The 14,859-nt window shown below is 41.0% G+C and overlaps 2 protein-coding genes across 2 annotated transcripts; both read right to left on the bottom strand.

Moving 5' to 3' along the window:
- Positions 1 to 265: 265 nt before the first annotated feature.
- pip5kl1 (phosphatidylinositol-4-phosphate 5-kinase-like 1) lies at positions 266 to 9,588 on the bottom strand. Its single transcript, XM_076283599.1, has 10 exons — positions 8,967 to 9,588; positions 7,293 to 7,487; positions 5,402 to 5,452; positions 5,162 to 5,316; positions 4,858 to 4,982; positions 4,715 to 4,749; positions 4,580 to 4,635; positions 3,519 to 3,631; positions 2,461 to 2,623; positions 266 to 1,394 (listed from the first exon to the last, which is right to left on the bottom strand). Exons 1-10 carry the CDS (start codon positions 8,979 to 8,981, stop codon positions 926 to 928), a joined length of 1,377 nt encoding a protein of 458 aa, XP_076139714.1. The 5' UTR covers positions 8,982 to 9,588; the 3' UTR covers positions 266 to 925.
- Positions 9,589 to 9,644: 56 nt separating this feature from the next.
- On the bottom strand, positions 9,645 to 14,322 carry dpm2 (dolichyl-phosphate mannosyltransferase subunit 2, regulatory). The gene is made up of 4 exons (XM_076283601.1): positions 14,266 to 14,322; positions 12,714 to 12,803; positions 12,511 to 12,613; positions 9,645 to 10,340 (listed from the first exon to the last, which is right to left on the bottom strand). Exons 1-4 carry the CDS (start codon positions 14,266 to 14,268, stop codon positions 10,285 to 10,287), a joined length of 252 nt encoding a protein of 83 aa, XP_076139716.1. The 5' UTR covers positions 14,269 to 14,322; the 3' UTR covers positions 9,645 to 10,284.
- Positions 14,323 to 14,859: the final 537 nt, after the last annotated feature.

Raw genomic sequence — 14,859 nt, 5'->3', positions numbered from 1 at the left:
TGTGGGATGGTCATCAGTAGGTACCTTCCTACAAGGTATTGCTGATTCTGCATGTCAAAATGGTTTCACACCTAAAGTAAATCTTTTTTATACGAGCAGAACCAAAAATGAATGGAACTCTACTGAACATTAAACAAAACTGAAGCTGAATATGATTAAATATTAAAATAAGATATATTAACTTATAAACATAGCTTTCTGCATCACTCTGTAGAATAAGAGATGAACAAATTATGTGATATGTGTGTTTTAAGCACCACTTCATCATCGGTATTTATTGTAATTCATGATAGTATATTAAAAAATACACAAATTCAAGGTACTTCTTTGCATTGGACAACAGAAGCATGTAAAACATGAAAAACAACTGCATCTTTGGAGTGCTCACACAAATGTGATGAGATCCCCCATTGGATGTCTGGCCATTTCCTTCCTGACTTCAGTCTGCATCCAGGGGGGATCTCTCTTGCTTTCCCTGGGTGGTGTGTGTTGGTGGACCCCAGCCTCGGATGGCCTCCACAAACAGTGTCACCAAGCAGTCTGGTGCATATTGCTCACAAAGCTGGAAAAGCTGCTGGGCCCCTTCAGCTGCTCTGTCACTGGCTACCCACAATGCAAATCGCATATGCATATCGGAAAAGACATGTGCATTATGTCTCTTATTAGTGTGCCAGGAAGCATTTCACAAGGTAAATAGCTACAGCAATCAGCCGAATAAAACAAGACATAAAATTGAGAAATATAATTTTGGAATATGTGTCATGCGAAAGCAACATCCTGCGGTTGGTTGTTCTGCATGTAAGAATTTAGGCCCCGTCCGTTCAAGTTGGCTAAGGTAAGTTACAGTGACAGCGAAACTTTATGTCAATTGACAAAAGTCGGGCCTTCAAGTCTAGATGATCCTATGCATCTGCACACCTCCACTCTACTTGGTGTGGTCCCTCACCCACTGACACAGGCGTGTGCAGTAGGCAGGAGGGCTGACTGTGGAGAAGGTCTGGCCTGGGTGCCTGAGTCTCTTCCACCAGTGCTCCAGCCTCTTCTTAAAACCGTACACGGTAAAAATGTCAATGATGCCTATGAAATAGCGCTGCTCTGGCCCGTCGATGACGTGCAGGGGGTTCTTAAAGTTGGGGAGCAGTCTGCGGTTCTGGGCCTGGAAGTCTCTCAGCTCCGCTGAGCCTGTGCGTGCCCCTCTCCCGCACGGCTCTCCTTGTACACTGCCGACTTCCTCCTCAACCTCACAGCTGCCTTCATGCGTCTCCACAACTCGACACTGCTGCATCCCACAGTCCGTCTGCGACACCAGAATGGTGGATTCCTCCTCTGGAACGGTTCCTGGCACTGAGGGGGCTGTTCCTGTGTGCGTGGGACTGGAGCTCGTGATCATGGACCTGGAGAGGCAAAGATACGGGATGACACTGCAGTTCTCCTAACAAAGGCTGTCAGTGTGAGGGTATGCAGTTCTGCAATTGGTATTGCTTGGTGCATATTAGAATTTCTAGCTCTGTATGTTTTAGAGCCTGCTACAGCTAATTCACTTTGGTATTGACATTTTCTCACTCTGTATGCAAACATCAAGTAAACATCTGCAATAAATGTTGTCATTTATCTCATTGTAAAAGTAGTTCCAGCCACAAGATGGTGCAATTGGCATACTATTTTCAAGCTGGAATTGAGATAGATAGATAGATAGATAGATAGATAGATAGATAGATAGATAGATAGATAGATAGATAGATAGATAGATAGATAGATAGATAGATAGATAGATAGATAGATAGATAGATAGATAGATAGATAGATAGATAGATAGATAGATAGATAGATATACTTTATTTATTTATCCCTACAGAAATGTAGCCCTGAGTTAACTTGGGGTTAATGGTAATGGTTTAGTTGTTACTTTATGTTGGCTTAGATATTTATTATGAACTGGATAGAGTATATTAGTATGTTTACTATTCATTTCATTTTTTTACATGCCTGCTGGTTCCCCCCTTTGCAGTGAGGGCTGAAATAGACCTGAAAGCAGAAGTAGAGTGAACTTTTTCATCGTTTGTATTTGTAGTGATGTGGGACAAGTGTGACTTAAAATAACACCCCAGAAATGCTCCCGGTATATTCCGGAATGATTCAGGAACAGGTCATTTGCATGGTGATTCCTCAAACACAGAAAAGCATTCCAGTCAAATGTACATTCTCCTAGCCTGGCCTTGCCTTCCTACGTACTTCTGCTCGATTTTCATCTCCCTCCACGACTCCTTGTAGAAGCGAAGCGTACCAAGGGGATGGCAAATGGCCAGGCTAACATTCGCCCAGAACGCTTTTACATTTCAACTTTAAAGGTTTTCCATTTAAATGTATGTTAAACCTGCTAATACACACTCTACAGTTGCAGTACTGGAACATTCATGTTTCTTTTCCTTTTCAGGATGCGAGTTGTGGGTCGTTACTCACTTCTTGGTGCGCATGATGAGTGTGGCGAAGGAGAGACTGTGGTGCCGCTCGTCCTGGTGCAAGGGCTGATGGGCCAGCAGGAGGCTGTAGTCCAGCACGTTCAGCGTCTGGAGGAAGGCCGTGTCTATCTCCACCTGCCGCAGTAACCAGGGCCGCTGCTGGTCTGACCACACATCACACACAGGCTCAGTTGGTCACCCGCTCCAGTTAAACACAGAGCAGACTTTTAACAGTTTCAACAAATGTGTAGAAATTGAATGTTGATGTGGAATTGTAGATTATTATAATACCCAGCCTATAAATTCTTACTTAAATATGATTTTGTAAAACACCTTGCCTAAAAGATTCTATTGAATATATATACATACATTACAAAGTGCTTTACGAAGGCAAAATACAAAGGCTTACTAAGGGCACTGCAGATTTGCACCTATTACTTTTTTAAATAATTTCCTTCTAACTATCTTTAAAGAGCTGTTGTAACCTTTGGATCTTGTGTTCTTTTGTATTAATTTATCAAACATAATACGAATAAGACATACAGCCACACAGTGTACAGAGGCTAGAGTACACCATCACAGTCACTCAGAGCTTTGCAATGTTGGAGTGCATCAGATGAGTAGGCAAAATATTCTGACTTTTCATATTTAAATACTCAACATCACAATATTTTAAGATATTGTCTACTATCTGATAAATTAATCAACATCTGATGTTAGATAATCAGGGTGACAAGCAGCACTTCCAAACCACCAGGAAAGTTCATTTCAGCTGTATTTCAACCATGTAAACCATAATGAACTAGTTGCCGTTGAAGCGTAAGCTTGGTCTTGTTGCTTTTTATAGCATTTACCCATAACAGTGTGGAAACATGTTTTCTGACTAATTCTCAGTGTAGACCACAAGTGAGATATCTAATATTTCCTCACATCAAGTCATCACCTTTACTTTATTTTGGGGTCCTTGGGAGGCTGTGTCAAAGAGGATGCTATTTTTCCATTTTACAGTCAAATGTCATGCTCGCTTAGTCTGCAGGGGAAAACTCATATTTGATTTACCTAGTGTGATGAACTGCCCTTCAAAATTGAGATCTTTCAGCACCACAATGACCTGAGTGCCCTCAGGTGCAGGCTCTGTCCAGCGGCTCACCTGACACCCTTTAACATCGTACCTGCCAAAACACTCAAGGTCAACTCAGTCATCCCATGCAAGCCAAGCAACCTCCTTGCTCCTGAAAGCATATTATATTTTCAAAAAATGCCACACGTCATGGGATATAAAAGACCTGCATTCCTGATGCGAAAACCAGACAGTTAACCATACATCCACATTTGGTATTTTACTTTATTGCCTCAAGGTTATAGAGCTGTGTTTACAGTGAAAAAGAATAGCAGATGTTTCACTAGTTCGCCCGTCGGTATGATTGCTATACTGAGTGTATAAGCTTAGCGCGTGTTTGGCATGGTAGCTGGCCGTGCATGGAATGCCTGAAGCGGAGATCGCGATAGAGCGATGGCCGCTTGCACCCCCTGTGTAAGGAGGATGCGTAACTGGGCTATCAGTGAAATGGAGGAGTAGGGGGAGGAGTAGGGATAATTTTGCGAGCGCCACAATGTGTGACGTATGGATAAGGTGGCCGGCTTAAATACCCTGGTGGCGGAAGACAGGTGAGTTAATTGCTGTCAATCATCCCTAAGGGCTCCTCCCGAACTTTGTTTAGAAAACATAATTTTGTCATACATTGCTGTACATTTTGTTTGCATATAGATAGGAGAGAATGTTAAATTGATTACCATATTTTCCGGACAAGTCGCACCAGTCAAAAAATCATGAGGAGGAAAAAACCCACACACATATATATATATATATATATATATATATATATATATATATATGTTGCACCTGAGTCGCAGGACCAGCCAAACCATGAAAAAAAGTGTGACTTATAGTCTGGAAAATACGGTACATATCTTAATTCAGCACTTTACCTTTTTTCTAAATATTATAGGCTATCTACTATTAGCCCAACATATAATATAACAACCATTTTGTATGCCTTTAGGAAAATACAAAAAAGCATTAAAGCATTAAAAGCATTAAAGTTAGAGGTCCACCTTACCTTGCATCTATTCTCTCATCTGGGTAAAAAACACTCTGCATTACAATGAAGTATTTCTGTAAAGACAGATAACAGCTATTAAATGGGTGGTTGATTTAACGTAATTAAAGGGAAGAGGGTTAAAGGAACATGTACCTTCCTCTGCTGGGGAATTTTGATTCGATGAACACCTTAAAATGAATGAAATACAGTTACCACCACAGGCCTTAAGCAAGATATATCTCTATATTTTGGACCAAAAGAAGAATTGACTGCATATATGAGTAAGAGTTTCTCACCTAAGAATTTAACCAGAAGGGAATGGGGATAATTTTCCAGATGCTCCATATAGATTTTTAAATTAGACAGCAGGAACCGAACTTCCCTTTTGTTTTGTGTCTTCAGGAAGAACCGTTTATCATTTCTGTGAGTAACAAAGTTACAAAGTGAGGGAAGCATATCATCAGTGATGCCTGTACGTGTGTGTGTGTGTGTGTGTGTGTGTGTGTGTGTGTGTGTGTGAGAGAGAGAGAAACAGGCCTGAGACAGCATTAAGAATGAGCAGCAGCATGTCATACCACTGCTACAGTAGCGGTAACTCACGTGAGGAAGAAGTCTGCTTTGCTTTTGGAATTGCTGATAAACTGCAGGTAGTGGCCTTCAGACGACAGTGAGTGCTGATACTCTTTCTCTGTCATTCCCAGAGAGCGACGCAAGCTGGCAAACACGGGCCCTGCAAACGACTCCATTCGAAAGTCCTACACAGAAATATATAGCGATGATCATTTGTGAAATCAACTTCATTCTTATGTATAAAGCATGGAATAGTTCAAATTAAAATACCTTATGAATCTGAGTGACCTCCATCCTGAAATCATCGTCAGACAGTTCCTCCTACAGTAGAGAGGAATTGTAAAGTATATTGGAAATATTTGTATAGATTTCAATTACTACAAGTTGACTAGAAAATAGCAATATTCACAGAAACATTTAGTCTACGCTATCTAGAAATCCAATAGTGTTTTCTCATTATGTCCAGAAATGAACCCTCAACTGAATTTCTAACCCTCTCACTGCAGCAACATTCTTTGAACCATTCAACGCTTAAAAGTACTATCTGTAAGGGTGTTGAATACCTCCAAGTAGACTAAAATAACTATTGTGTGGTAGAGACACACAGAACCATTTAAGGATATTTTCACTGAACAGTTAATTTAGTATTGTCTCTACTTACAGTGTCTTTTTGTGTATGTGAGTGAGTGAGTGAGTGAATGAGTGAGTGAATGAGTGAGTGAGTGAGTGAGTGAGTGAATGAGTGAGTGAAGTAAGATTTATTCGTAAGAGAGTAACTCCACTGAGAGTAGCTGTAGTGAAAAACAAACTTGTGCTCCCTTGTTGAACTGCTGAGTCAACTAGCTTTGGCGCTCCATCTATGGTCACAGGACTGCCTTCAATCACATGTATACATGGTGTGTGTGTGTGTGTGTGTGTGTGTGTGTGTGTGTGTGTGTGTGTGTGTGTGTGTCTGACTGAGTAACTACCCCGTGACCTCTCTCTGTCACTATCACAAAAGAGCCACAGCTCAGCTTTTATAGGTTCGGTGTCAGTCACATTCTTCTATAAACCTGAGCCAAATCTCTACTGACAAATGATTTCCCTTGAGACAAACCAAATAATATTCCAAAAACAAACTTGGAGGGGGGGCGGTGACTTGGCAGAAATAGAGACAGAACCTGCCATCTCACCCACTGATAACATTGTAGCTGATAGCATTGTAGCTGATAGCATTGTAGCTGATAGCATTGTAGCTTGGCTGGTTTATGTGCGTTACTCTATGCCTCGGCAGCTGTGACATAAACTGTGCCTACAGTGAGACTAGTGGGCTCAACACTTCTGTCCTTTGTGAGAACAGCGGCCTTGTTTATGACACAGCCTGGCCCTGCTCTCTCCAAACGCCCCGTACAAAGGCACGCCATTTCGGGGGAGGCGGTAGAGGAGCGGTCCCTCTATGGGGACCATTGTCTCTCATCAGAGTTAAATAAGGCAGCAAGCAGGCTTCCAAACAACACCCCTAATAACGTCCCTGAGGACGGGGGGGAATCACTACTGTGGCGCTTTCAATCCAGAGCTCCCTGTCTAATAATAGGTGCATGGATCTTGCGTTTGTTATGGGGGATAGAGCTGATAACAAAATGGCCAGATGGTCAAAGTGATCTGTTTACAGCTTGATTTTTTAACAAATGAGGCCTCTAACTTTATTACAATGAAGGCCCATGTTGTGTGGGTTATGAAACGCACATTCAATACAAAAACACCCTGTGATGACTGAGCATCTAGAAAAATGACTATTTTGACTATTTCCTGAATGACACAGTTTTGCAGTACAAGGAAATGCAATGTGCAAGGAAATGCAATGTGTTAACCGGCAGTTACCATCATGGTGTGTGTATCTGTTATCACAAATATCCCTTATTAGTCCTTTTTCACTTACTTTGGGTCAAACAATATTTTACACAGAAACACTCTTGACATATTGGTTGCAGCTTCTTCATGTCAATGTCTTGTTACAGGAGGTACATGCTGTCTTTGGCAATCCTCTATCGTTGTGATCTTTAAAATGTTTTTTAAAAATTGGCTATAACTAAAAGATGAACTGTGTATACCTTTTATCCCTTGTACTTGTAAATAATGGTGTTTTTGGGTAATCAAATAAACAAAGTTGTGCTGTACTCACAGGAAGTGGGTTGTCTATGGAGTTCTGGATGGCAGCAGACAGGCCCTCCTTCATCATGCAGGTGAGGCCGTAGAAGTCATGCTGCTGGTCGATCTCAAAGAGCCCCAGCAGCTTCCATTGCTGCCGCAGACCGCCCCACCTGCGCCTCTTCACCGTGCGGGACCGGCGGGGCTGTCCTGCGCCCGACATCTCCATCTAACAGTCACGCACGCGCACACACACACACACACACACACACGCACGCACACACACACACGCACGCACGCACACACACGCACACACGCACACACAGATACACACACACGCACGCACGCACAGACACGCACGCACGCACGCACACACGCACGCACGCACACACACACGCACACACACACGCACGCACACACACGCAAACACACACACACTCGCAAACACACACACACATAGACACACAAACACACACACACACACAGACACACAAACACACACGCAAACAAACACACACACACACACACAAATTCTACTTAAGCTGCACAGGTGTCAAATCAAAAACAGTTTCCTAAATGATCTTAAATGATCCATTTTGTTCTGAGAGTCCCTTTGAGTGGCATTCTGACAGGACACCTTGCTGCGTCGGCTAATTACCCCTGTGGGGAGACCTGCCATGCTAATGAGTAGTACTGTTCAAGGGAAACTCGCCAAGCAACAATTGTTCGGCTGTGATGGAAAAGTGGGAGCGATACAAACTTAACACTGCTGCGCTAGCTGCTAAGGCCACAGAAAATGGAGGCTTCATTGGCGTGCCATTGATTTTTCTTTTTCATGTTGTCTGCCATCTGCCTCCAATATAAGCAATCAATTGCAGCGCCCATTTAGATACTATCCTAATGCAGTAGATTTGTCTGACTAAAGAGGCTATATTGCCTGGCTCATCACAGCTCTGCACACAACAGATTTGAGCATATTGGGTATTAATGTGTATTAATGAACAGTACTACTCAATAATGCATTAATGTAGATATCTCATCTTAATTGCATGGACTTCATGGGTACCCTGTGCTCTCTGATTAGCTACTATGGAATAACCAGCATCTGTCTCCCTGACAACAAGCAGTATAGAGGAGAGTGTGTTTTCAAGAGAAGCCATTGATACCCTGTCCGTGTCTCTACAACAGAGAAGTGAATGGCCCCTTTTCATGTTTTGAAGTAATTGTAGGCTATATGAAATTAAAGTTACTTTAGACTATTGCAAGTAGGCTACCACTTGGCTGAATGTTATCACACAAGCGTTGGTTGAGGAGAGTTTCATCGACTGTTTGTCCGCAGTGATGGGAGTCAGCTGGTTTGAGGAGGGATGTGAGCTGGGTAGCCACCGCATGGAATGACTGGGTTACAGAAACAAAGTTGTCATAATCTAGGCTACAGCTACGAGTGTTCAAATAGCCAGTCATCCTGTTAGAGGAAACATTCAACCATCTAAGCGCTATATAAAGTTATTCCAAAGCGTGCCTTTCCCACAAAAAGCCTACTGATCTATCTACGTTTGCCGACTAGAAATAATTACTCAGAAGCCTATAACTGGATTTAAATGTTGCGGAACCCAGCGCTTCCACGACTGAACGATTGAAAATGTCCACTTACATACATTTCTAATAGAACGAATCAAGAAAATAATCAAATGTACAGGCTACACACCTCCGTGTGGCTCATTTTCGTCTCCGCTGATTCAGTTCGTCGCTGATCCGCTGCGTGGTTCGGAGCATCAGCGCATTCTTTCCATCCTCAGTTGACATTGCGATCCGTCAATGGATGCGTGTCCGCCCTAGTCGATCCCTCGCCCCATCCCTTTGTAAGCAGCGCCCCACTGCAAAGGGCACAGAACTCTCTCTGCCTAGCCTGTCACGTTCGCCAGGAAACGAGAAACGATCCTGCGTAAAAAAGTGTAGCTGAGCAACCAGCACTTAAAGGGTGAACTACACTAAGTATTAGGACATTCTCATCTGAACAACGTTGCTTCTCGGCACCACATCCGACTGGGCTGTCCCTGTGCCAGTCAAATCTTGCAATTTGGAAACGAACTGTATTGCATGCGTCAGAAAGAGGTAGTGTCAAAGGCTTAGCGATGCTGGCTGAAATACTGCACTAACTCAGTAGTACACTTTGCACCAAGTTGTACGTGCACATGTTAGTAACTGGTTGAAATGTTAAAAGCGTGTAACCTTATAGGCTAGGTTGCAAATGATAAGGCCTATTAATGGTTTGGACATGAAAAAAATATTGACAATGCCAATCTCAAATACAATTCTTGAGTTTCAAAAGACCAATATTCTATTACTACGTCACTCAAAATATGTGACACATCTTTGAACAAAAGACTGTTTAAATGTTTGACAATTTTATTATTACAATTCACAGGGCTGTGGAAAATATGCTCTATTCATTTTCTCTACATTACGAGAGCTTAAAAATAACCCAGTATGGTTTTCTTTCCCTCGTGTCCTGATCCTCAGTATTCACTTAGCATGATGTAACAGTTATATTACAAATCAGTCCCCACTCCAACCCATTTACAAATCAAGCCAAAACTTGACTGGACATTCTCAACATTATTCAGTGCGTTCACTAGGCCTTTTTGAGATTAGTCTTACTCTGACCATAAAAGCACATTTACCAATCACTGTAAATCTATGCATAAACACACTAACTGCCCATTTTCATACTGCATGGACTCAAGTGCGTTTAGGCCAGAGATTCGAGTGAACAGAAGGTGATTTGAGGGTACATAAGATCGTAGAAGTGCTAACCGTTCTATGTTCAAGTCTTTTCTATCACCAGTCTTTGGCCATTTCAAGCAGTCCACCTGAGCACAAAAAAGTCTGAGATATTTGGAATCCATTTTCATCTGCGAGCTCTGGTGTTTGAGGTCCACTGTGCTGGGTCTGCTGCATCTAGGTGCCCTTTTTGATGGGAGTTTGATGTGTTGTGGAGGACACAGATCACTCTATGGGATCCTTTAGTCCACCTTCTTGGGTTTGCGGTTTCTCCATGTCACCACTGCTATGAAGGTTCCTGTACCAGGCAAAAGTAAACAGCATGACTGACACAGCTTTCATATGACGGTTACATCAGCATCAACATCCACACTCCTAACAACCATTGTTTAAATAGCCCAGCATCTTGAAATGTGAAATAAAATTGTTTGCATTGATTGTTATTCTTGCTGAAATGACCTCAAATGATGCTGACAAAGCTTCGTGCCAGTTCAGGATTCGGACCATTACTGTAGCCTCACTAAAGGCAGAGTCCATATTTTTTAGCTGACATAAAGCCTGTGAGCTGATATGAATCTGTGTTCCGTATAGGGGTGTAAATATTAATCGATTCGTATCGATGCATCGATTATGCAGCAGGCGATTCAATGCATCGATTCGTCCGCAAGAGTATCGATTAATGTGTTTATTTTGCCATCTGTTTGTTTGCCTATCTATTTTCAGCATCAGCTCCGACCTTTCTTTTTCTGTCTATGGCTCCGATGTAAGCGCACTACCTACTCCTAAGCTGCTGGTGTTTTTTTTTTTTATATGCAAAGACATGAGGCTGTATAACGAAGGCTTTAGATACCTCCTACATTCCGAACTTTTGTTGATTTATTTGAAACTTCATAGATATCATGTAAAAATATTGAGTATTGAATCGTATCGAATCATATCGTGGGGAATTCTGAAGTATCGAAAATAATCGAATCATTGGCTTAAGAAATCGATATTGTATCGAATCGTCATGAAGACTCCGATTTACACCCCTAGTTCCGTACACCTTTTATGTCTATGAAGTATCACATTTGTTTTGCACTCCATGTGTTATTCTGTGAATTCTGTATAGTAAAAAGCTTTTGAACGCGTATATTTGAGTGTACATTAGAAGAGCGTAGCCCTTGCATATTAGTAAACATACAGACACACATAAACACGGATGTGCAAACCAATACCATGAGTCATGGAGGGGAACAGATGCTAGGCAACAGACATTCATGACGTAAGTGGGCAATCTATTGATTTATCAGCCAACTAGTGCTATTTTGTCATAATCACCATCAGCCAATTGAAGTACTCACAAAGCCAATTATAGTAACACAATGTTTTAATCATGCCAAACACCCATTTAGCGCTAAGGGGAGGTACCCAATTCGTCTAAAACCAACAAAAAGGGTCATGGTTCTTACAACATTAGATTGTACTTTAAAGGTGTTACTCCATTCTCCTTATTGTAAGTCAGTGTGACATCAAAATAAGCAGTTAAAAAGGTAAAATAACTATATTGTGTTGCTTTAAATAAAAATGTCTGCAGTCTCAAGCAGTATTGTATAACTACTGTGGAACTATGGTAAAGCTCCCCAAGCTCTAGTCCATTCTACAAGTACACAGACAGTACAAACTACTGTATGGCAATGCCCGGTGTAAAGTTACCTGAGGTAAAACTTAAATTCTTATCTTTCAAAGCTCAATATACAACTGTATTTCAGACTGGATGAGATGAGATTCCATGAACATTTTGCTTTGTTGACATTAAGATGATCATAGATATATAAATATTACAACTAGCCTATCACACTACTACCAAGCCACTTAGCTAGTGATAGAAACAATCCTTAGCTCGGTGAATAACAAAATGGAGATGTCACTCCAACAAATTTGCATACCAACCCCTATAATGGTTAATTAACACTGGACAGGAAGGATGTTTTGCAGTTTGCAGTGCAAATTGCAGTGCTTTAACATAAGGCCAGGAATGCAAAATAGGAACTAATGTCAAGTAAGATAGGTATTGCATTGCTCCCCTGTGAATATACATTTAAGGTTCATGGGACTCAGTACTCACGGAATCCCTCACGGGATCAAAAGAGTATATATACTATACGTACTGATACAACAATTCTGCAGTGAGCTACTTTACAATTCAAACAGTCTCTTTTGAATCTAAGACCTCTGAGGCTCTTTGGAGACCCCAGGACACAGAGCAGCATCATGTAACTGTAGACTACTTTGCTACTACTTCGCTGCTCATTTGACTGTGGTGCTGACCAGGCCACATAAGATACAGACTGTCTGTCAGTAACATACAGTCACAAGTCCATAGTTTTACGGTCCAGGCTTCCAACTCATTAGTCAGGCATTCAAACTAATGTAGCCTACCCATCTTTTACACACATAATACAAATGTATACAAATAGCCAACTTACCAACACAGAGGACCAGAATTAATGCTGCTACTCCAGGAAGAATGACAGAATATTCCCGTGGCAGGAAATATTTGTGGATCATGTGGTCACTGTCAACAAAGGGCTGAAAAACAGGTCCGTGGTGATTTAAAAAGGGGTCAAGTGGTCTCAAGTAGTCAAGTAATCTCAAATGTTCATATTAATTAATAAGCCAAGGGACCTACCAAAATAATGACCCATATTGTGTAGTAGGTAAAAAGCAGCAAACTGAAGCCAACAAGGCCCATACCAACAACTTGATCAGCTCCAGTAGCCTACAACAAAATCAAATAGAGGCATAACTGAGACACTGTGCAAACCATTGACTGTAGCCTAAATAAAAACTGATTAACGTTAGCAATACAAGATTATAGCTAGCAATTGCTAACATGTACAGGGCATACGGAAAGTATTCACAGCGCTTCACCTTTTCCACATTTTGTTTTTTTTCAGACTCATCTTAAAATGGACTCAATTCATTTTTTTCTCATCAATATACTCCAACACTCCACAAAAAATCAGGTGTTTGGAGTGTTTTGTAAATTTATATTAAAAAAATGAAAGACTGAAATATTGCATTTACATAAGTATTCAGACCCTTTGTTATGACGCTTGTAATTGAACTCTGGTGCATCCTACTTCTATCAATGGTCCTTGAGATGCTTCTACAAGTTGATTGGAGTCCTGTACCTAAATGAATTCACTGGACATTATTAGGAAAGGCACACATCTCTTTATATAGAGTCTCATAGTTGATGGTGTAGGCTGTCAGAATGAAAACCAAGCCACGATGTCGAGAGAATTGTCCGCAGACCTGAGAGACAAGGTTGTGTGAAGACACAGATCTGGGGAAGGATATGAAAGTGTCCAAAAGCACAGTAGCCTCCATCATTGTCAAATGGAAAAGTTTGGAACATAGACTGTATAGTTCTATTTACAGTCTATGGTTTGGAACAACCAACTGTCTTCCTATATTTGGCCGCTCAGCCAAACTGGGTAATCCAGGACGAAGGGCCTTGGTCAGGTAACCAAGGACCCAAATGGTCACTATGAATGACATCAAGAGTTCCTTTAAGAGGATGAGAGAAGCGTAAAGAAGGACAAACATCACTGAATCACTCCACCAATCAGGCCTTTAGATGGAAGTCATTTTTGCCGGGAGTTTCCCAAAAAGCACCTGACTCCTGACATGAGAAGTAAATCTGGTCTGATGAAACTAAGTCATCTGTTAAGTCATCTGAACTATTTGGCCACAATTCCAACCGGTGTGTGTGTGTGTGTATGTGGAAGAAACCAGGGACTGAGCTGCACTAATGTTTGTCCTTCTTTACGCTTCTCTCAACCTGAAGCGCTATGAATAGGCCTACTTTTCGTATGCACTGTAGTAGAGTTGCAGAGCTGAACTCTCATGAAAATGTTAACATAGCACCAATAAGTGCTATGTTATATGTTAGACCGGTCATCTGGTGGTTATTTCTTGCACGCACGATTACAATATGTGTGTAAGTATGATGTATGTCACATTAAAACTATAACGTTAGCCTAATTGACAGGGTAACGTTAGGCTACTTACAGCTTGTAGGCCTAGGCGAACGTCGTTAACGTTACATGTTAACCACATAATATCTAGACTATTCTATTTAATTTCTTTGTCATACTATCACCATATTTTCAGAATTGTTATAAAGAACAAACTTATGTTATACACGGATACATGTATACAGACGACCGCCTTACCATTTCGAAGATTTCAACCAACGTGTATCTTCCGCATACAAGTGTTTCCGTGTTGTATACGAGTCCGACCCGGATATGTAATGACGTCAAATCCCTAAAAAAAAATCCTTTTCTTTCCAGTTAAAACCCTTATGCTATATAGTCAGTGATCAAAACACATAAAATGGTACGGAAAAAAATATTATTAATACATTAATAATACATTTAAAAAAAAAAAATATTAAGAAATAGCCTATTATTGATAATTCATATTAATAACCATTTATTTTCAAAGCTCCTGTTGTTCCCTCCCTCTTTGTGAAATACTTTTAAATTCCCATCTAGAGAATAAATCTATTAAGAATAAATCCCCACTACTTCCCTTTTGGGGGACTTGTAGAAAGGGTACAAGATTGTCATCTTTATAAAATAAAAGATAAAACTATTGAGTTCTCAGTCTTGCAAGAGAATGCAAAAGTATTGTGCTCTAAAAATAAATTTCCACCTCTAGAAAATAATTTCCACTATGGCCCCATGGGGACTCATAAGCGAAATATTCATTAGACCTAGCGTACTTTATTTTGTATATTGCTGACCACTTGATAATGAATCAAT

This window comes from Alosa pseudoharengus, unplaced genomic scaffold, assembly GCF_046254945.1.
Source record: "Alosa pseudoharengus isolate Yale_2024_CS ecotype anadromous, Long Island Sound unplaced genomic scaffold, YU_APseudo_1.1 YU_APseudo_1.1_scf_14, whole genome shotgun sequence".
Taxonomy (NCBI): Eukaryota; Metazoa; Chordata; class Actinopteri; order Clupeiformes; family Clupeidae; genus Alosa; species Alosa pseudoharengus.
The sequence above is the reverse complement of the archived record's forward strand: the minus strand, read 5'-3'. Positions and strand labels throughout refer to the sequence as shown.